At 34.2% G+C, this 22,782-nt stretch overlaps 2 protein-coding genes across 13 annotated transcripts; both read left to right on the top strand.

Moving 5' to 3' along the window:
- Positions 1-665: 665 nt before the first annotated feature.
- LOC140760435 (omega-6 fatty acid desaturase, chloroplastic) lies at positions 666-7,452 on the top strand. Its single transcript, XM_073097372.1, has 10 exons — positions 666-898; positions 992-1,040; positions 1,677-1,909; positions 1,994-2,137; positions 2,286-2,437; positions 3,150-3,272; positions 3,373-3,550; positions 3,766-3,884; positions 6,838-6,952; positions 7,094-7,452. The coding sequence occupies exons 1-10, from the start codon at positions 860-862 to the stop codon at positions 7,253-7,255; spliced, it is 1,314 nt and encodes a 437-aa protein (XP_072953473.1). The 5' UTR covers positions 666-859; the 3' UTR covers positions 7,256-7,452.
- Positions 7,453-8,659: 1,207 nt separating this feature from the next.
- On the top strand, positions 8,660-22,371 carry LOC140759966 (ubiquitin carboxyl-terminal hydrolase 23-like). 12 transcript variants are annotated; one of them, XM_073096701.1, is made up of 14 exons: positions 8,660-9,051; positions 9,309-9,423; positions 11,096-11,206; positions 11,376-11,548; positions 11,644-11,970; positions 12,079-12,204; positions 12,733-13,479; positions 13,587-13,742; positions 13,822-14,419; positions 14,613-14,706; positions 16,340-16,857; positions 16,956-17,135; positions 18,417-18,546; positions 22,230-22,371. In XM_073096701.1, the coding sequence occupies exons 1-11, from the start codon at positions 8,755-8,757 to the stop codon at positions 16,500-16,502; spliced, it is 2,907 nt and encodes a 968-aa protein (XP_072952802.1). In that variant the 5' UTR covers positions 8,660-8,754; the 3' UTR covers positions 16,503-16,857; positions 16,956-17,135; positions 18,417-18,546; positions 22,230-22,371. The 12 variants fall into 12 exon arrangements, with proteins under 12 accessions (XP_072952802.1, XP_072952803.1, XP_072952810.1 ...); XM_073096702.1 differs by lacking the exon at positions 22,230-22,371 and adding an exon at positions 20,027-20,319; XM_073096709.1 differs by lacking the exon at positions 18,417-18,546 and having other exon boundaries at positions 16,340-16,460; positions 16,959-17,135; positions 22,230-22,368.
- Positions 22,372-22,782: the final 411 nt, after the last annotated feature.

Raw genomic sequence — 22,782 nt, 5'->3', positions numbered from 1 at the left:
ACTTTGGTAATAAATAAATCTATTTGGTCAACAACTCATAAATAAGCTACCTTTTGTTTATTAAATTTGATTAGGTAAATTTTGATAATAGCAAGATTGAGCTAGTAAAAAAGTGACAGGTCTATTTTCTACTCTAGATGTATAACAATATCATTTTATTTTAAAAAAAATTAAGAGGTCTTTTAGTGCAAATTTCCCATTTTTTATTATTTAAATCTTCGCCTATTTTTTTACAGGTCTAATACATTTTAAAATCAAAATATTAAACTAGGTATATTAGAAAACTGCCGGCTCGAACAGCGACTTTTAAATATAAGTCGCTACCTAAGCCAATCACTTATATAGAAATTCTAAATTCTCAAAAAAAAATTACAAAATTTTAAATAAAATTTTTTATATAAATTACACTTAGTAAATTTTAAGAAGATTTTAAAAAATTTATATAAGTTGACCGAATAAATAGTTTCTAAAGACACCTAGTCTCGTATTTAAATGTTAAATTACACTAGATAGGTGAAATAAATATTTAGGAGGGCTAATTTGGTCAAATACAAAATTAAAAAATTAAAAAATTAAAAAAGCATGATAATGACGTGTCTGCATTATTTTCGTGCGACCAAACAAGCACTGTTTTGTTTCCCTTTTGTTTAGGCGACTAATTAGCAACCACTAAGGCTGCGTGCCTCCGTCTCCGTGGGGCTTCGTCTATCCATCACCAACGGCTCTCGTGCAACGGCGGCCTTCCCACAAAAGCCCTTCTCCGCCACCACCATATAAATAGCATATATCTACTGGAGTTGTGGCTTGGTAGTGTCTGTGGGATAATAACGTCTCCTCCGCTTTGCGTATCCCGAGCCGGATGGCTTGTAGACTCTCCAATACCATCATCCATTTGGAGGTATTTAAACTACATTGTTAACATACAGACGATACTATCTATTTCTTGTATTAAAGTTGGGTCTTTTTTTTTTTTGGATTGACTTTTATTCAGGCACCGCCGCAAAGGAAGTCATGGAAAGGAAGGCCCAGATTAGCTCCTGGTATGTAAAAGTTGGCTTTTTGGGAATGAGTGAGAGATGGGTTTTGTTAACTGTGTCGAATGATGGTTCGAATTGGAGTTAGATATACAAATTGAGATGAAAAGTTGGTTTTTGGAAGGAATTTAGAGCTATTAACCATGAAAAATATGGGGATGCTGCAACTACAAATTGGTCGTAGATGTTAAATTTACTAGTTCTTTTTGAAGGTGGTTTTTGTTTGTTGTTTCACTGGTGGGAATTAGCAGCAATAGCATTTGGAATAGAGTGAAATGCTTTTGGGGTGGGGGGGCGAGGGTTGGGTGGGTGGGGGGTGAGAAAAAGATGAAGATAGACCTCAATAGGACTTATAGGAGATTGTTTGGAAGCCGTTTATAGCTTTGCTTTGTTATATCGTTCAGAATTTTCTTTTTGCCAACATGGTGACATAATAGAAGTTTCAGCGAAGCACGCTTTTGAGTTGTGACATTGCAAAGCAAATAGACTCTAATTTGCCATGCCATTATTTCATTTTGCAATAACTTCAAAGAGAATATAACCCAATTTCTTATTTTATAGATGAAAGAACTTTATTGCAGTCATTGTTTTAATAATTAGTGGTTCAGATTAATTGACTAGTCCTCATATGGTTGTGGACAGTCATATGTTTGAAGAGAAGCTTCCTGCAACAGGAAAGTATTTCAAATCAGACATTACCACATCGAAGATCTGCTGCACCTGTGCAAGCCGCTGTAGTTCCGGTGACACCACCATTGGTAGATAACAAGGAAGAAAGAAAGCAAATGTGTGAGAAATATGGGTTCACACAAATTGGCGAGCCATTTCCTGATAGTATAACGCTCAAAGATATCATGGATAGCCTTCCTAAAAAGGTATGGAGACGATTTCATCACTTTTTCCATCTCTTTTTCATCAATTTTTTAATGTTGCAACCTTTCTTCCAAAAATCTCTGAAGGTGTTTGAACTTGATGATATGAAAGCTTGGAAGTCAGTTTTGATATCTGTGACTTCTTATGCATTGGGAATATTTGCAATCTCAAAAGCCCCATCATACCTTCTTCCTTTGGCTTGGGCATGGACTGGTACAGCAGTGACAGGGGTAAGCTAACCAATTTTGTTTATGTATTTTCCTTTTTCATTTGAAGTGAAAATATCAATCTGATGCCAAAGTCTTAGGAAGAATGTTTAGATTTATCTCGTCATTCTGTTAGCTTCTTCTGAAACTTAATTGAATTGTTTGTCTAAAGTTCTTTGTCATAGGCCATGACTGTGCTCACAAATCATTTTCAAAGAACAAACTGGTAGAAGACATTGTTGGAACTCTAGCCTTTCTGCCACTGATATATCCTTACGAACCTTGGCGGTTTAAGCATGACAGACATCATGCTAAAACAAACATGTATGTATACTATTATCTTTTTTCCCCTTTCTTTATTCCTTAAGTAAGTTCGCTCTAGAAAACTTGAACTCTTGTCATGAATTATTTCAGAACTCATGTGTTTGTTCTATATAAATATGAATATTTTCCGGTCTTGTGCACTTAGGTTCTTTTGACAGATTTTCTCGAAATATGTGATTGTAGATTGTGTAATCGTTCTTCATTTCAGAGGACGCCATTTTGCAATTCTTTTTCCCATAGAGTAAGTTCACTAGTATGTACTGTAATTGAAGCTTAGACTTCCTAACTCTATTGACTATTAGATTGTCCTTGATTGATCCTTAACTTCATACTAGGACGTTTTTTTTTCTTTAAAAGCATGTTCTGAAGGCCTTTCTTGAGATTTTGGCTATATATAGGAAAATTGGTCTTGCAATGTAAGAGATGTAGAGTTCAGTCACACAGTTATCAAATATTTTACCATGTTGATATATTCAGACAATTTAGGGCATGTGAAGACACTACCTGACAGTATTTTCTTTAACATTGCATTGACGTATATTTGGGTTTGTAGAGGAGATCAATAAGTTCTCCTATTCTAATATTTATCAATTAGCTATTTAGCTGATATGTGGAATTATGAACTATCCTGCATAATTTTACATTTTAACGCATTGTTCTTCGGGCACAAATTATTACCATTGCACCTTTGACTTTTTTTTATGAAATTTAGGTTATTCCAAGATACTGCTTGGCACCCTGTTTGGAGACAGGAGTTTGAATCCCGTCCTGTTCTAAGGAAGGCAATCATCTTAGGTTACGGGCCTTTCAGGCCTTGGATGTCCATAGGGCACTGGTAATGTGATAGTTGCCATCTTGTCATTTTCACATATTGTATGTGCATTGCTTATCCCATTTAAATTTATTTCTCCCAACACTGTCAAGTTCTCTGTCAGGTTGGTGTGGCACTTTGATTTGAAAAAGTTCAAACCAAATGAAATTCCAAGGGTGAAGATAAGCTTGGCCTGTGTATTTGCATTTATTGCTGTTGGATGGCCCTTGATCATTTGGAAGACAGGTTTATTAGGATGGTTCAAATTCTGGTTCATGCCATGGATGGTGTATCATTTTTGGGTACCTATTTGCCACTTCACATTTTCTTCTCCTTTCTTAAGTGAAGAGTTCATATATGTCAGATACATGCTCTGGAAAAATCTTGTTTATGAAGGTTCTCTGTTGCCAAACTTCGTTTGCACATATATTATCAACTATCGGTTAGGTTGTTTTCTTTTGCTGCTTTTCTCATGCATCATTTAAGTATTTATTGTCAGTTGATTCTTATTTTCTAGATGAGTACCTTTACCATGGTGCATCATACTGCTCCACACATACCTTTCAAAAGATCAGAAGACTGGAATGCTGCTCAGGCTCAACTTGGTGGCACCGTCCACTGCAATTATCCTCGTTGGTATGCTTTGCTTCACACATTTAGATTGTTATAAGATAGTTCAGCTACATTTTGCTTCCCATCTGATCAGAGTTGGGAGGTAAATACTATAATTTGTGTGTCTTCCAAAAAGATAGTTTTCTTCTCTCCTGCTTTTAAAACTATTGCCTAGTCCTGTCCTCCACAAGAATGTGTTCTTGGTGTTATCAAAATATGCATGGGAATTACCAGGCTCTTGTCTTTCACCTTTTTGGCATCTAGTTTCTAGACTAGACTCTAGTTTCCAAGGTTTTCTGATGTTGCCATCACTACCAATTTCCTGGTAAGCTCTATTAGTAAACTTTTTATCATACATATGGTAGTCAATTCTTCTATTTTACATAGTGTAGCTGTATTGGCATATTGACTATATATAAGAGTACGGATATGAATGAGTCAGATTGGAACTCGCAAACCTGTTGAAAAGAACAGATGAACCAATAATGGTATAGATAGTACATATAATTATATATGTTATTTAATTATTCAGCTTGTTCCTAATGTGGGACTTAAAATGAATGAACTAAAATGACAGGTTACTAGTAAAATAGTAAGCATGAGAGAGAGAGAGAGAGAGAGCTCATTTAATGAATTAAGACAACCCTGTATAAGAGAGATTTAAAAAGCTTGCATGTCTTCAATTATTTTTGTTCTCTGAGGATTTTGTCATCTATGGTATTCAAAAGCAAGCTTTAGGCTTCGTTCACATGAGGAATAAGGTTCAAATAGGAATAGCAATTCTTATATGTTATAACCAAAATGAGAGATTTATTCTAGGGATAAATATTTTTATATTCACTTCTATTCTGAAATAAGGGTATAATAATTATTTTTAATTTGATATAAAGCAAAGATAAATAAGTAGAAATTACTGAAATACCCTTCGATTTGATAAAATGTAGATTGATGGGATTGATGAAGTACAACTAAATATATAGGTATGCAATGCAATGGTGCTAGATATGTAATTATTGGCGACTAAGTATGTAAAATCCTAAGGTAGGTGTGCAATGCCAATAAAGTTGCAATGTTAATATAGGTGTGCAATACCAACTAGTTATGCAATATGTAGGCATCCAATGCCAAGTATGCAATCTAAGAGTGCTATACAAATATTTTCCGAAATATTATTATATTTCATAGTAAAAAATAATAAAATTTATACGAAAAATATATTTTTTATTTTAGCTTAAAACATGATATTATTAATAATATTAAAATATCTATACTTCCATATATTTTATTTTTTCCCCCAAATATATTATTTTATTATTTAAAGAAAGAAAGCTTTGATTAGATTAATACATAGTTAATCGTAAATGTATTATTTTATATATGAAGATATATTTAATTTGATAAAAAATTGGTTTATTGATTTTTAATATTATTATTACATATAAAAATAATGAAATAATAAGATAATTATAATTATATTTTTATTATATCTTATTTTCATGAAATATTAATTAATTGACATTTATCCTGTTTTAGTTGAATTTTACTTGTTTAGTGTAAAAAAAAAATAATATGATAAGAGAGAAGAGAGAGGAGTGATGAATTATAATTAAGATGTGTGAGATAGAGGAGAGATAGTGATAAATTATAATAAAATGTTTGAGTGCAACGAGAGAGGAGTGATAAAATATAAGAAGATATTTGAGAGAACTTGTAGTCAAATTAAAAGTAAATTGGTAATTAGGTTAGTGTGTGGTATAAGATGTAATTTTGATAAATAGTATGGCTATTCTAATGTTTAGTTATTATTCTGAAATAATGAGTTGTATTTCAAAAATCCGAAAAAGATATTCCGTAAGCGAACGGGGGGTTTAATGAATTTAATTTATACAATGGTTCATATATTGAAGACAATATAATGCACTTGTCATCTTGAATGGTGAAGATAAAGTGAAGAAGATCTTGAGTGGTAGGATAAAAGTGAGAAAGAAGATGAAGCATCCAAATATATGGAGTTTTTATATTCATACATGGTAATGAACAAAGAATTTCTTGTTTGTGCTGATTTGGAAATGCTCTTATAGCTTGAGAATTACAAGAAATAAGACAAAATATCACTTAATGCAAAAGAAGATGGAGTTATTAGTAAATGCAAAGGAGATGTAGCATTATACTTGTCCAGATTAAGGTTACAAGATCTTTCTCTGTCCTGTCATAAAGACTGGTTAGAAAAGATTTATTTTGTGGGATATGCCAAACTTAATGGAATCTGAACTTTGATTATATGCTCTTAGTGTCCTACTATTGTCCCAAATGAATCTGTCATTGACCTGTTGATAGATTTTTGTTAGCTGCAAAAACGTCTATGTAGTGCAGAAGTAATGATATTAGGGTATATAATGGAACATACGAGATACATGTCAGGAATGGCGTAAGTCTTCCAATGATTCGTCTGATATCACAAAAGTGGAGGTGAAATAACTGTCCAAAGTTGGTATTTATAAACTTTTACTCCTGGAATTTGATGGTTTGCCTTTGTTTAACTTAGAGTCTCTTAAGTAAATCATTTTATGAATTAAATGACTGGAGTTCTAAAGCGAAAGCATAACAACAAGAAGCTGTTCATTCTATGTTTGGCTGGAGAGAGTAGGAGAGAAAAGAGAAGAGAAAACCAATTTTCTCTCCTCTTGTTTAGATATATGAGAGAAAAGAAGAGAAAGGAAGGGAAATTTTGGTTTTTCTTTTACTTTCTCTCCCTTTCTCTCCACTTTTGGAGATGAAACAAAAATGACAGTTACTCCTCTATTCTCTCCTAAAACCATCCAAAATAAGAGAAAATATTTCTGTCCTCTTATTCTCTTCTCTTTTCACATATTCTCTCCATCCAAACAGGGTTTGAGTTTGTCTCTTTTATGCTCTTCTTCTCATGTTAATATCTGTATTCTGCATTTGCTGTTTCTGATGGACTGTACCTTGACAGGATAGAGATCCTTTGCCATGACATAAATGTCCACATCCCTCACCATGTTTCTCCAAGGATACCAAGCTACAATCTCAGAGCAGCCCATCAGTCACTCCAGCAAAATTGGGGCAAGGTGCTTCTTATATCTAACTCCTTTTATCCATGGGTTTGTTTGTTCATCATTGTAAATTTGTAATGATATCATTTTTCTATTTTCATCTCGAAGTCAAATGTAGTAGAACTCTCACGCCTAATTTTCTTTTCTTGCTAACAGTATCTCAATGAGGCTAATTGGAATTGGCGTCTAATGAAGACTATAATGACCATATGCCATGTGTATGATAGTGAGAAGAATTATATCCCATTTGATGAGATTGCGCCGGCGGATTCTCAGCCTATCACAATCCTAAGAAAGGCCATGCCGGAATACTCATGATTGTCAAATGCGACTTGGTTATAATACCTTTCATGTTTCCTGCTACAAAACTGTGGCACATATTCGATAAAAGCATTGCCAGATTGGCACTCTTTTTTCTTCAGACAAAATAGAGATTGTAATTCTGAAAATTTGACTCTGTAATTCGTATTCTGCGACTTTCAATCGCCCATAATCCATTTATTTTGCACGACTAATCCTACAATATTGTTAAGGTTTTTCCATCTTTCTTTCTATAGTCAGAGACTTAGAGTGGCATATTTATCAGAGGGTTTCTTATCATACTTACAGCATATGATAGGCTGTGGTTGCACCTACTTTTGTGTTGTTCAAAGTCATATGTTTTGAGTGTTACTTTTCTCGCTCTCAAATCCAACAAGTTTGCAAATAATTGTTGTTTCAAATGTGACTACTTTTTTATACATCTAATTTATTTTAAATTTTAAATACAAGACTAATTGTGTTTAAAAACTGTTGACTCGGCCAATGATTTTCAAACATAAATTAATGCTTCATGTAAAGAATTTTAAATTTATAGAAGTTGTCGATCCAGTTAGCTACTTATATTTGAAGTTGTTGAAACCAACTTGTATAAAAATTTATTCCTCGGACTTACAATTATTTTAGAGAATTTAAATTTTTTATTTAAATTACTGATTTACTCTTGTACTTGAGTTTTAAAATGTCCTTAAACACGTAAAATAAATATTTGGGAGGGCTAGTTTGGTCAAAAACTAGAATCGGATGTGGAGAGGCTTATTTCTCAGTTGCCTTCATTCATACAGAATTTCTTTGTTTTGAGTCTCACAAGGCTTTAGTGATATCAAACTTTATAATAATCTGATATCAATTAATTAACCAAGGACAAATTCCTCATAATTGCCACTAAAATTTCTTAAAATATCGTATTTGCCACTATATTCTTCAAAGTACCATAATCACGGCCAAAATTATTAAGCTTATTTTAAAATTATTTCGTTAATAAAATCTAACTAATCACAAAATGAATATAGATTTAAGAAATATATATATATATATTGCTTCCTTTTGGGACTCGTCTTGGGCTTCAGTTGTCCATTGCCTCGTTTTGTGAATGGTTGGAGGGAATCGCTTTAATAATTGGCCGAAGGCATATTTTCATTTTGGACCCCAACGTTTTCTTTATTATTTTGCAAAACTGTAAATCATAAATGTTGTTACATGTAGGGTGTTATCTGAAACATTGTCCGAGTAAGGACAAGGCAATAACCGAACAAAACCCCCGTCGCGCTCAATGAGAACTCAACGGCCATGATCACCATACAACTCCATCCTGACCGTCCATCCAACCCCGCGTGACCCAATTCCACAGGGTGTAGGGTTTATATACCCCTTCCATTCTCGTCTCCTGAACAATTCGAGACGACGAAGTCGAAAAAGGATCCAAATCCACCCCCTTCCCTGATCCCGGGCTAAAATTCCACATTTGAAACCCTAATCCAACTCCGATCCGCCCAACCATGGCGGGGACCTCATCGGACGGCGGCTGCGCCGCCGCTCCTCTGCAGGAGGACTCGCTGTATTCGAGGAGGATCGAGTTCCACACGGCAAGGAAGCCCTCCTCTGCCATGTCCAGAGGCGGCAGCGGAGTGTTTTGCCTCGAAAAGCTAATTCCCAGCTCGGATCCGCGGAGTACTCCGGATGCGAGTGCCGAATCCGCGTTGAAGGCTCCGTCGGATAGGATTTCGGAGGGGAGGGACTTTTACGAGCATGGTTTGGATCCGGAGCTCAGCTTTCGGATCACCTTTCGGAGAATCGTGAGTAGGGGTTCTTGATTCGTTGTAGTACAATAACTTTCTGCATTGTTCTTTTGTATTTAACGTTGTAATTTCAGTTTGCATTTGAATTTCTAAAGATTTTTCGTTAGAACCTTTGATTGCTTTGAAAAATATTACGATCTTAAGTGGTGCACCAGATGTATGATTAGTCTTTCTTTTAATTATATGTTTCTATATATTAACAAGGTTTGAGCTTTTTATGTCTGAGCTAATTGGGTATTGTTGGTGGCTCACAGGGTGCTGGTTTGGCGAATCTTGGAAATACTTGTTTTCTTAACTCGGTTCTCCAATGCTTGACGTACACTGAGCCGTTTGCTGCTTATTTGCAAAGTGGGAAGCATAAATCTTCGTGTAAGTCTTGCTTGTTCTGTAGTATACACAAAATAATCATGTTAGTGCTCATTGAGATGCATCTCTATCGAAATTGATAAGAGATATTCCGTATGAGGTTAGATATTATTTATTTGTTTGTGATATCCACTAATTCAAGTTCTTCTGGATACTACTGAGTCATACTAGTTTAAGTTAACCAATTATGTCATGACTCAAGTATATAAAATTAATATGAGGTTACTTGGAAAGTCATGAAAGAGTTGTAGTATGTTTTGGTGGCTTTGAGATATGAATTGGAAGATTTGCGTGCCATAATTGCCATTATCTACTTAATAAGTGTGAAATGGCATTGAAGCAAATTCTGGTTGAAAAACAAACATTTCAGTTCAGTTCCATAGTAGGTAAATCTTTAGGAGCAATGGAGATGATGCAAACAAATGAATTGAATTAGTATCTATAAGCTGTATGACCATAATTTTCTAAATAAATAATAATTGTTAAAGAAATGAATCAAATGATTACATGTTATTTCGGGGTGGAACATGGCACAAATGGTGAGATATGATCTGGAAATTCCTTGGCAATTGCACGTCAGGAAGCTGGGAGATATGCTTTAGATAGTTGACACAGCCTTCGGGATCTATCTGAAGAGGACATATGAAATTATACTTCCAAGAAATGTAAAGCTAATTCCATTGTGGACTGTCAGACTCTAAAAGTAATAGGTGGTCTTCACGTGGTGACGCTTTTCCCAAGAGATTCCTGACAAAATTTGACAACTGCCCTCATCCAAATTCAGTTTCACTCTTTCTTCTCCTTCCCATCCTAGGGATCTCAATTTGTATATATTCTTGGCTACCCATCTATGTCATGAGTCTTTAAAAGAAAATCACTATTTAATGAGACAACAAATGGTTTCCTTGTATTAGGTCTGCAATCATATTGTTAATCTAATCAACATATCTGTCTCATTTTTGTTTATATTTGATACAATTTAGTGTAAATACAACTACTTTTGTCCTCCATCATCATGGTGCAAGTTAGAAACTTGCCAGCATTGTGTCCTACTTCCTCCTTAGCTTGTATATCACCATATTCTGTCTTTGATGGAACATTTTAAATTGTACTTGTTTCTTGTTCACCAAGCTGCCTAGATAGCTAGTTTTTTGTTCTGTTTTTATGGATACGTGTTATCTATACTTCTTTGTTTCTTGATGGCATATTATTTTGGTCGTATTGAGTTATCATTTGACATTCAACGAATGTCTTCTAAATTCTTATGATACCCCTGCTTCTTCATTGGCAGTTTTTACATCTAATGCATCCCGCTCATGTTTGCTGCTTATTCCATTTCTCTTTTGCATGATACATTTTCCCATTGTATCAACTTTACCTGCATATTATGGACATGCTGAGAGCAAATAACTGGTTTGTTCTTGAACTATCTTCTGTAAACATCTCTAGCAACCTCCTTGTTTGAGTAGAAACTAGAAACTACATTCTGTTGCAAAATATGAACATCAATCTGATCTATTTTGTCTAATCTTTCTGGCATCAGATTCTTTGACTGAGTGCATCACTTTGAAAAATGAAAATATCTTGTTTCGTACTTGTTCCCGCATGCAGATTATCCTTTATTTCTTGTATTTTTCAAATTTTACTGATTTGATTTCCACATTGGTTTTTGAAGGTCATACTTCTGGATTTTGTGCAATGTGTGCTCTTCAGAATCATGTTATGGTAGCTCTACAGTCGACTGGGAAGATATTGTCACCGTTTCATCTTGTTAAGAACTTGCGGTGTATCCTAACTTATGTTGCAGTTTCATTAAAGAGCATCTATCTGGGTATATTCGTTTTCTTAAAATGTTGGAATGTTGCAATCCACATAGTATATTCAGTGTTCTACATATCAACTTGCCGATGACCTATCTAATATAGTTAAAGCTACAATCCTTAACCAGTGGTCAGGCATATCTCGCAATTTTGCTAAATTTGAACAGGAAGATGCTCATGAATATATGGTTCAGTTGCTTGAGTCCATGCACAAATGTTGTTTACCTTCTGGAGTTCCCATAGAGTCTCCTAGTGCTTATGAAAAAAGTCTAGTTCATAAGATATTTGGTGGCCATCTCAGAAGTCAGGTATCTTATACTTGTCGTTTTATATATTCTTTCAGAAGGCAAGTAGGCAACTGCCTCCTTGGTAGCTTCATTGCTAAGTCATGTACATGTTGCAGGTCAAATGCATGCAGTGTTCCTATGGCTCTAATAAATTTGATCCCTTCTTAGACTTGAGTTTGGAAATTGTGAAGGCTGATTCTTTGCAGAAAGCACTTAAACATTTCACTGAGGAGGAGGAACTAGATGGTGGGGCAAGGCAGTACGAATGCCAACACTGCAAAAAGAAAGTCAGGGCCCGAAAACAGCTTACTATCCATAAGGCTCCATATGTCCTGACAATTCATCTTAAGAGATTTAGTCCTTACATCCCCGGTCAAAAGATTGATAGAAAAGTGGAGTTTGGACCAAAATTAGATTTGAAACCATTTGTTAGTGATTCCCATGTGAGTTAATAGTCCTGAGATAATATTTTTTCCTTAATTGCACTCTCATAATGAAAACACTTGTTGCTTTCTTTTGTAGAGCTATCTAATGCTTCATCATATTTGCAGATAGCAGCTTTAAAATATACTCTTTACGGTGTCATAGTTCACGCAGGCTGGAATACCCACTCGGGTCATTACCATTGTTTTGTCCGTACGTCCAGTGGCATGTGGCATTCCCTTGATGATAACAAGGTTTATCTTGTCCAACTTCTGTCATTTTATTAATGTAGTGTTCCCATATAACTGCTAGTTTAGTTGTCTTCAGCTCATAAAATATTATAGACAAGTTCATTAGTTAACTAGCTAGTGATGCATGTTTTTTGAACTCTACTCTTGACATAATGGCATGTATGGACAAGGTTATAATGTTACCTCAGTATTGCAGTATCTCTCTAGGCACACATTGGAGCCATATGGTCTCCATCAATGGAACATTGTTCATTAGGTAATAGTTTTATTAAATTCTCTAGCATATCAAATGCCTTCAATGAAGAAAAGCCCGAGAAAACAAAGAAACAATGCACTGTTTTTTCATTCAGTAATTGAGTTGGATGTGTAGAATTTAGGACTATATAGGCTACGGACAAACCAGAAGTATATGAAAGATGAAAGCTGTATCAATTTATCATGGATGTTTGCTGAAATTGCAAACAGTTTCTGGGATTTCCCTTTGCATAAAATGTGTGGTTATGTTGATTCTTCTGAATGTATCAATTGCAGGTATCCCAAGTCTCTGAGAAAACTGTATTGGAACAGAAAGCCTATATGTTATTTTATGTACGAGATAGAACTCCTACAGTCAAGAGCTCAGTTAATGCAGTTCGCAAAGATAATGTAGCTGCTAATGCCTCTGGAAATAAAATGGTCTCTCAACCACTCTTGGGTTTGAATAGTGCAATTCAGAATGGTTCTCTGGAAAGAAAACTAAATGGTTCAATATTTACTTCTGACAAAATAAAGACCAACGTTACTGTCAGTGGCAACTCAACTCTTGTTTGCAACACTTCATTGAATCAGCCTTTAAAAGAATTAAACTCATGTTCATGGAATGATTGCAAAATTAAGCTGGTGGAAGGCCCATATACCCAAGATGACAGTGATGAAGTTTCTAATATCCAACCAAATTGTAATGCATTTCCTACAAAAGCACAGCAAGAAACATCGAAAGATTCTAGGGAGATTTGTGATCCAAGTCCAACAAGCACCACTCACCAGAAATCAACTGAGGAATTGTCACAGAAAACTCAGCCGAAATACAATTGTATTGCCATCACACCTCCTGGAAAAGATGCCTCTTTTACCAGGGAAAGAATCAAGTCAGGTGTCGGAGGATGTCATCTTTCTAATGATTCAGATGCAGTGGTGAAATCATACAAATTTACTTCCCAGCAACAGAATCCTGCCTTCTCTGGACTCACTTCTGAGATATATGCCAAAAGGGTTGTTGCAGAAATTACTACTCATGAAGTAACTTCCTTGGTTCCTAGCATTTCTTTATCTGGATTAGTTGCTACTTAATGTGCATTTTCTGCTTTGTTCTTTGTTGTTGACTTGTTTGCTCTTTTGCCTTCAAGGGTGAAACTGCTGCTAGTGGGATTGTTCCTAATAATGAGGTATGCAGCAAGGAGGAAGTGGGAAATGAAGCAGCAGCAGCAGCAGCTGCTTTAAGCCAATCAGATCCTAAGAATGGATTCATAGGGAATGATGCACATTCTCCGACAGATATCAAGGTAGTTTTTTGAAATCTTTAGCATCTGAAGTTGCTTTTGACTGAACAAAGCTGAGCTTTTATCATTTTTATATGTATAGATTATATGTCATAAAAGGTGCTTGGACAACCTGCACTGCCAGGAGGAAGTTCCTGCAGAATCAGGCATCACAAATACATCTTACAAGATGGATCTGAAGCCAAAGAAACTTGCAAAATGTTTTCTGAAGAGCATCTATTATGGTCGCAAGCAGCTATTTCTTACTTCATTAAGACTGCATAGGAATAAGAAACTCAAGAGGACCAGAAAACGGTGTCTGATTTATAAGGACATTGAAAAAGGTGTACATTTAGATGACCACAGGGTAATTGATCAGCAAACGTCAACATCTGAGGCTGTTGGATTACTAAGCATGGAACCAAAGTGTCGTCAAAGAAAAAGATCTCGATCTAGTTCAAATGACAACAATATTCAGCATAAAGTCGACAATGAAAAACATAATAGTGGAGATTATGTTACTACCGTTGATGAAAGGAATAGAAAATTTTGTGCAGAGCTTGCTACATCAGAGCAACTTCAAAGGTGCTTGTACTCTGCAGCCAACCAATGCAACTCAAGAGAAACAGATGCAAATGGGAAAGGTCGACGTCATGAAGAATTTATGAGTTTTCTTACTAGAGGCTTAAGAGAAGTCACTGGTAATTATTCACATTAATGGTCTTTCTTTTGATCTGAAGTACTTTTTGTCTGTATGCATGTGAATGCATGACCCACTTGCATGTGTGCGTGCATTTGTGTCGATGCATCTGTGTGTGCTCTTCTTACTATGATTCATAGTATTTCTACTTGTCACAAACTTGTCATATGAACGGGCAACTTTTCTGCATGCAGTTGCACAATGGGATAACATAGGGTTACCAGAGATGGAGCTACCTGGGATAGGAAGTTTGAGGAACAACAAAATTGGTTATTTGCTAGATGAATGGTAAATTTTCCAAACTTCAACTTCCCTTTTGTTATGAAATTCAAGATTGATAGAAATTATACTGCAATATTAACATATAATCTGTGCTGCTTGGTGGCTGTTTTATGTTTACTGATTAAGGAGTCTTTTCACTTTGTTGATTAGCCATTTCCAACACGACTTATGGTTCCAATTTCTTTCATATTTATAGATCAAGTCTATGATTTAAGTGTTAGACCCTAATGTGACCTAGTATGGTGCACATTCATATTTATGGATAAAAAGATATTTACAACAGGAGAACATTTTTTATGGAATTCTGAGAGTATGACCTTTTTCCTGCTGAAGGAAATTGGCATGATAGAAGAGTGGAGATGGTTATGTAGCCTCCCTCTATCGATCATTTTATTTGTTTATCTTACTAAAAGTTGTTCTAAGGATAAATGATTATTAGGACAAATTATACACATATTTAATATGTTGCAGGAATTGAGTTTGGACATGAACCCAAGAATCTAATATGACAAGAAGGAGAAAAATGCTAGTTAATGCGGAACAAAAGGCACAGTGTTTTAATTCTTAATTTGTAATCAATCTTCCAGAAAAAAGATTGTACATATGTCATATTGCTATTCTTTTTTCTATATTAGTTTTTTTTATGTCAGATTGCTATCCTTAATTTGTTTCAATTTTCTAATACATCTTGATATCCAGTGTTTTAACAGTTTTGACTTGCTTGATGCTTTTGTTACATAAAGTGTTAGTCGGTAATCATAAATGTTGACTTACTAGCTTATTTCATTTTCTCACAACCAAGATTCGCCATAATGAACAAATACGAGACGTACCCTGGTATATCTATCATGAAAGTTAGTTGTTCTTAGCTTGCCAAGTTTATTAGTAAACCATTTCCTTGTCAAAACTACAAAGGTTGGTCATAAGTACATACGATTTAACAAAGTTTTAGCAGCTATACTATGAGATTTTCTTCAGAACAATTATCACTTGTACCCTATGGTATGATACTATGATTTGGGTGCAAACAATTTTCTTCAGAACAATTTTCAAGAGGACTTTCACCAGTAGTTTGATCTAAGGTATTTGGTAATGAAGACATCAGCACACTATGCAACTTTTACGAGTCTATGAACTTAAAATCTTTAATTTGGAATCATCCCTCTTTCCTTGGGAGAGAATAATTTTTAAGTTAATTTTGCTTTATAATAACATTCACAAATATCAATCAGAATTCAGGGTGCTCTTATGCAAGGTCTACTTTGCTGCAGTCATATCTTAGATAAGTATGCACTGCTTATATTAGTGGACAAACAAAAGTGTGCACAGCTTATGAAAAAAGAATATATTGCGTTACTTATATAAACATATGAGTTGCGCTTCAAGTATGTACAAAAATGTACTCATAATGCTTAAATGATGCATTGTAAAGACAAAGTAACCTTAGTTTGCAAGTAACATTGGTTTTGTTCCACGTTTCCTTATTGATTGTAAAGTGAAATTATCTTGCAAATCATCCCTTCCAGATGTGAATGATTATCTCTGCTGCTTGGTTAGCCTATGAGAGACAAAGCCATCCATTATACGTTGTCATTCCTTAATCTTCATCTTGCTTACTTGTCTAGATTTTGTATCTCAGGGACGAGGAATATGATCGGGGAAGGAGGAAGAAAATAAAGAAATCTAGACAACATTTCAGTGGGCCAAATCCATTCGAGGATGCTGCTAGCATGAGATTACAACAGAAGAGGAAACTGAAGGTGGATCAAACCAGACTGGGAAATCAACCACTTAGGATATGATGGGCAAGATGAGATTTTCATTTTCATTTTTTTGTTATTGTATCACTTATTTTATCTGATAGTAATTAGTTCACGTCCTTTCAATGTTTTCCTGTCAGGGTGGGAATACTAGTATTTTATTTTTATTTTTTTGTGTTATTAGCGCCATCTCTTAGGGTAATTGAGAATTAGTTTCTCCCCTCATCTTGCATACGAGGCTGATGTATTTTCATGTAATTTCACTTTATTTTCTCATTGGTGGAACATATAGCTATTACAAAATACGTCTTCTTTCTCTTCTAATGGACCTGCATCCCTTTGGGGACGGATAATCTCTAGAATGCACGGCCTTCTCAATGTTGACACTTATTTTGCGGTAGTGCACACTTATTTCTGAGAATGTGCACTTCTTTCGCAGAAGTACCTATTTTCCCCTTTTAATTTCCTTTTATTTTATTTTATTTCTTGTTTTAGCAGGTCAGTGGAGCGTAGACTCCGACGCAATGATCGTCTCGTTGGTGATTGAGTTGGCCAGCGATCTATTATCCGCCTCGGTACTCGACCACAGCCCTTGTTTCTTGGTGGCTCTCCTTGAATTTTGGCTTCTAGGCATCGCTCCGATGAGAATCGGACAGATCTCCCGCTCTCTTTGAGGTGATTCTTTTTTCTTGAGACATGCCTCAGTAGTCGTTGTGACACCAAAATCTTGAATATACTTTAGCAGCCCGTTCACTTTTTTCTAAAGGAATAGTTTTATTTTAAAATAAGCCTCCTAATTCTAGCGTAGTAATTAAATAAAAATTTATCTTATTCTATATAGTATTTTTTTTAATCTTATTTTATAAATTTTTAAAAATAATTTTATAATAACTAACGGTTGTTATTTTTTTACTAAATTAGACAACACTTAATTACTTATTACCTCAGTTGAGATTTATTTTCTCTCTTCTATCTTTTTTTGTAAATACCGATCATCTCGGCTAGAGTGAAATAACCTCTCATCTATCTTTTTTAAATATTAGTCATCTCATCTATAGTTAAAATTTTAATTTTATTTAATAATAAATTCTGTAAATTTATAATAAAAAAATATTGATCTCGTAGTGCGAGCTTAACCTTGCATTACCCTATATTGTATGATTATTTCTTCGCAGTGCATAATTATTTTATATAGAATGCAAAGTTTTTTTCGCAATTGCGAGCTTAAACTCTTATTACCCTACGGTGGTGCACGGATATTTTTACATAAATTATGGGATATTTTACATCTTGTTTTTTCTTAAATCATAGAGAACATCACCTAAATGTCAAGCCAATCTTAGACCTTTCAAACTCCAAGTCATGGAGATCTTAGAGCTCTCCAAATGTCAAGCCAATTTTGTTGCTTGCGACTTCAAAGATGGGGAGGGAGATGGCAAAAATTTGGAGAAAGATGGAGAAAAAAAAAAGTTTGAGCTAGAGAGATGAAAAAAAATAGGTAAAGTTTGGGGAAGCTTCTAAGGCTTGTACGTGGTAATGATTTTAGGGGATTCTTGTGGGTTGTGAGTTTTGATATTATAATTTTATGAGGTAGGGTTTAGTTATAGATAAGAAGATTTAGATTTTGTGGGGTTAGGGTTTAGTTTGGGAAAGAATGATTTTATGGAGATTTAGGTTATGTCAGAACTTTTTAAGGATATTTTAGTAATATTTAAACTAGAGTCACATAAACTATATAATATGGTTAATGTTAGTTACTAAAGTAACGTTGGGGTGTTAAATGAACATTATAGAAAAAATAAGGAGCCGGTTATAAAATCCCTAAAGACGGGGTGCGAATTATAAAATAGACAAAATGTAGCTTGTGATTCGCAAAAATACCATGTTTTTAATCCAGTTTTAAATGTGATTGAAAATTCAGAAGAATTTATTTTGAAAATTTTCAATCATCATCAGGTATGCAATTTATGGTTCCCAGATCCTCCCTTCTAAATAGCCATCATTGATCTGGAGACATCTAATAATTGGCAGCCTCTCATTTATTGTGCAAGTACGGGTACAAGTAGTAACAACTTATTGCTATCAAGTAAGTATAAATGCATCACGCTTTGCTTGTGAGTCATAAGTTGCATCCAAACATCCTAACAGCTCACCGTTTCTGCAAAAATAAATTTGTACCCACTGCCAGTGCAATCTTGAGATCAAAACCACAAAACTTGAGTTTTTAACCAAATTAGCCCTCTCTTAAATTATTTTTATCAAAAGAAAAATAGATCCTCCCTCAAACTTAATATTAAAAAATAATTATTGCACGGTGTCAGTAAAATATTATTCAACTAAAAGCATTAACAAATTCAGCATTTATATTTTTAATCTTATCAACTGTTTATATATATATATATATAATATTGAATTATTAGTGATTTATTTATAACTTTTTAGATAAATGCTGATAGATTTAGCTAAGTCTGTGTTTATTATTATTATTTTGTTACATATAAAATGCTGACCAAATTAGTGTATTATATATAAAAGGAAAATGTTGAAAACACTGACTTTGCATTTTACTAATAACTACAGTGAAATAGATTTCTTTTTTTATTTGTATTAAGTTTGTGGGATGAATTATTTCAGTAAAAAAAAAAAGTTTGGAAAAAACTCCACAATAGTTCCATGCTACTTTTCAAATTGCAGAGCTAATTATATTGCAGCTAGCTTCAGTTTGAATATTGGAGCTCTTATGATTGGGAAGCTAATTACATAATTAATCTTAAAACCTATTTACTTCTTTCACCACTACAAAGGGACTATTAGCACCATGCATATGCCACCTATGTAGTTGTTGGCGATTAATTACTGGAACTTAAAAATAATGATAGTAATTCAACATTATTAACTACTAAAGTTAATGGTATCTTGATTAAATGGTTAAAAGGGCCTATTTTGTATATGTGTTTCTAGTTTCTAATTTTAGCGGTATCTATCTAACTAGGACACTATCATTATTCTCACTTCTCTAAAAATTTAAGTGGTCTTAGGATTGACTCCAACTTTAAATAATAATAATAGAGAAAATTATTTAGTAATTTAGTAGTTCAGCCTAACAGTTCGACTTGACTCAATTGATATCTCCGTAGTAAAAGTAGCTTAGAGGCTCAGCTCTGTAACATGGCAGTTTGAAGCGATGTCTCGATAGTTAGTTTAGAGTAGTAGCTCGGCGATGACACTACTTAAAATCTACACTAAGCAGCTTAGTATGTCAGCCCCTTTTCCTATCACATATCTAACTTTCAGGCTCTTAAATAATTAAAAAACAAAAGGATTGGCTCAACCTTAATTCAACTCTCTTTCTTACAGCAAGATTGTTGAGACACTTCATCCCATAGATAGATGATAATTTCTCATTTCAGTTTTGTTAGAAATAGCTAATTCAATACTGTGGAGCCCATGATAGAACAATGGGGACCGAGAGAGAAGAGAAGTAATGCACCATTCTTTTATTAAAACAAAACAAACGCATTAGTTTCTCAAGGTCTAATCACTCACGGCTACTGATAAGCAAACAGTTAGCAGGCTTTGCAGGTTATGTGGGGAAAGCAGCAGAAGGCCAAACTCCCTTTCCCTCCACAACTTTTTAAACACTTGCAGGACTCCTTGTAAACTTATTGTTATTGTTTTGATAAATTCACCAATCTTAATACTAGAAGAGATTTCATTTTATATAGTTTGCATGTTATGACAGTCATAAGCTGTTCAAAGGATCACTGAATTATTCAGTATTTTACATATAAATCAAAGTGTCAAACTGTTTAGCTTCTTTTAATAAGAAAATACACTGCCATTTCTATTTTTCTAAAAGCTTCACTCCAGCCTCTAGGCAATTCTATTTGTTATTTTTTACAATAGGATTATGTATTTTATGAATAATTATTTATATGTTCACTGGTATTTTAAAATAAGAGTATAATAATTACCGTGATATAACATAAAAGAAAAGATGAGAAAAGAATATCTTATTTTTTTTTATAAATTATGACAAATATTCTTTAATTTGATATAAAGTAGATTAATGATATATATATATATATATATCAAGAGCATATTGGTAATTGAGTTAGTAAGGTAGAAGATATAATTTTAATTAGTAGTGTTATATTATAATATTTAATTATTATTTATTATATTCTAGAATAAAAAATTATTTTTTAAAATTGGGTGTTTTCTTCATCTGGGTAAGAAGCTCATTTTTTTGGTATTAAATTGGGTGGTAAATTGAAATGGTAAATAATTTTATTAAAAAAAAACCCAATTAGGTTTAAAATAAACTCTTTTTCCAAAACCACCTGATTACTGAGCCCCTTCCTCTTATATATATATATATATATATATTTCATTAATATTCCTCTGTATAGCCTGGACAATTGTAAGATAAAATCTGAGCATCTAATTAATTATAAAATCTGATCATATGTATAGCTGTTTGTGTAAAATTTTTACTACTTACAAAAATTTATTTAACATAAAGATATAATAAAATGTTATTATTAATTTACACTCTCGTTTCTTAAGTTTCAAGGATTAAAATGTACTATTTTCCCTTCAAAAAAATACCAAACTTAGATGTGTATATACGAAATTGGGAAATTGAAGGTTATATATGCAAAAACACCCCTTCTGTAATCAATTTCACGCCTGTCCACTATTAGATTTCATCTCTCTGCCTCTCTCTCTATATATATAGAGGGAGGAGAGAGAGAGAGAGAGAGAGAGAGAGAGAGAGAGTTCTTGGAAAAGGATCGCAAGGAAGAGTCCTCTGTTTTCTACGTAGGAGAAGGGATGAGAATGCTCGATGCTTGAATTCCTCGGAGGAGGGAAAGAGGAGGGAATGGAAAGCAAGAGGAGGAGGAGGAGAAAAAGGAGGGGACTTGGTCTCCCTCTTTCTCCATCCGATCGCTTCTCTCCTCGTTCTCTGCTCTCTCGATTATTGCCAGCGTACTGTTATAGTAGTAAAGTAGAGGAGAACAAAGGTATGGAGAAGGAAATGGAAGAGGAGAAGAAGGATGAAGAGGGAATAGAGTCGGTGGGATCTTCTCTCACGCCATTAGAGTCCTCTAAAGTGGAAGGAGGTGGGTTTTTGGTGCTTTCTCTTTCTAAATCTTTATCTGGGTATCATCTGAAATGCATTTTTATGCTTCGATTTATCGGGAAGGAAGGATTTTATAACTTATTGTCTGTAATTTTCTTGCCACTTCGATTCCATTTTGTCTAATTTGCTCTTCTATGCTTAGTTGTTGTGCAATTTCTGTTTGATATTGGTAATTCTTTTGGTAAATTTTGTAATCTTCTAATTCTAATTTCTCTCCTCTACTTCTGTGTGAAAGAAGAATGTTCTCCAAAGGCATTATTGACTCATTTTAGTTCAAAAGTTTCCATTTTATGAGAAGTTTCAATGTGTGATTTGTGTATTATTAGGGAAGTGAAAGGTCTCGATTTTGCAATAATGAAGAAGGTTTAGGTTAGGATAAGTTACTATTTCTTGGTGCAAATTATGAATTTTCTCCATATCCTCCTCGGCCTGAAGACTAATAAAAAGGAGAAAGCTGGTTCATATTGTTATTTTCTTTAATATTTTTACTGATATGCTTCTGTGACACTGCTACGATTTTGAATCAAAAATAAACTTATATATGTATGTTAGTTGGTTTATATTTATTTTCCGAGTAAAAAGGCTTTAATTGATCTTATTAAGAAAATTTCCTCACTTTCCAGGAAGGAAGCCTGAAGATGCCTCTTTGAATCTTGGTATGGGTGTGGGTCTGGTTTTTCTTCTTACTAAAAGCACAATTGAACTGAATAAGATGGCAGAGTTGCGAAAGCAAATGGAAGGTATGCTCACAGACATGAAGAATGAGATTGAGAAAAAGAATATCCAATCGAGCTTTGAAGAATCAAACAGTTATCTTATCGCTGGGTCAAGTGGTTATGGAGATAATAATGCAAGCCATTGTATTTCTCTGAGAGAGGATCAGCAATCGTCTTACTGCCGGGAAACGGTACAAAAGGCTGTCATCCCTGACAAACATCCAGATTGTCATAAAAGTAGAAGTAGAGTAAACCAAGGTGGCATTGTGATGGCTCAACTGGAAGATGAGCTTGAAGTTGAACTCCAGAGACTACAATGCAATATGCAAGGCAAAAACTCAGTACTTCTTCAGAAAGGAAGAATGGAGGTACGACAAATTGTCATTCAAAGTCATTTTGGATCACTTGCTAGTTAACACCCTACTTTTGATTCTCTTTGCTATTAGTTATATTCTTTTTT

Source organism: Typha angustifolia, chromosome 5, assembly GCF_048772165.1.
Source record: "Typha angustifolia cultivar Huaian chromosome 5, ASM4877216v1, whole genome shotgun sequence".
Lineage (NCBI taxonomy): Eukaryota > Viridiplantae > Streptophyta > Magnoliopsida > Poales > Typhaceae > Typha > Typha angustifolia.
This window is presented reverse-complemented; position numbering and strand designations above follow the sequence as displayed.

Coding starts and splice junctions, on each gene's coding strand:
- LOC140760435 (XM_073097372.1), top strand. CDS start 860: ATGGCTTGTAGACTCTCCAATACCATCATCCATTTGGAG. Junction 2,438..3,149: donor CATCATGCTAAAACAAACAT/GTATGTATACTA, acceptor TATGAAATTTAG/GTTATTCCAAGATACTGCTT. Junction 6,953..7,093: donor TCCAGCAAAATTGGGGCAAG/GTGCTTCTTATA, acceptor TCTTGCTAACAG/TATCTCAATGAGGCTAATTG.
- LOC140759966 (XM_073096701.1), top strand. CDS start 8,755: ATGGCGGGGACCTCATCGGACGGCGGCTGCGCCGCCGCTCCTCTGCAG. Junction 13,480..13,586: donor CAGAAATTACTACTCATGAA/GTAACTTCCTTG, acceptor TTTGCCTTCAAG/GGTGAAACTGCTGCTAGTGG. Junction 14,420..14,612: donor AGGCTTAAGAGAAGTCACTG/GTAATTATTCAC, acceptor TTCTGCATGCAG/TTGCACAATGGGATAACATA.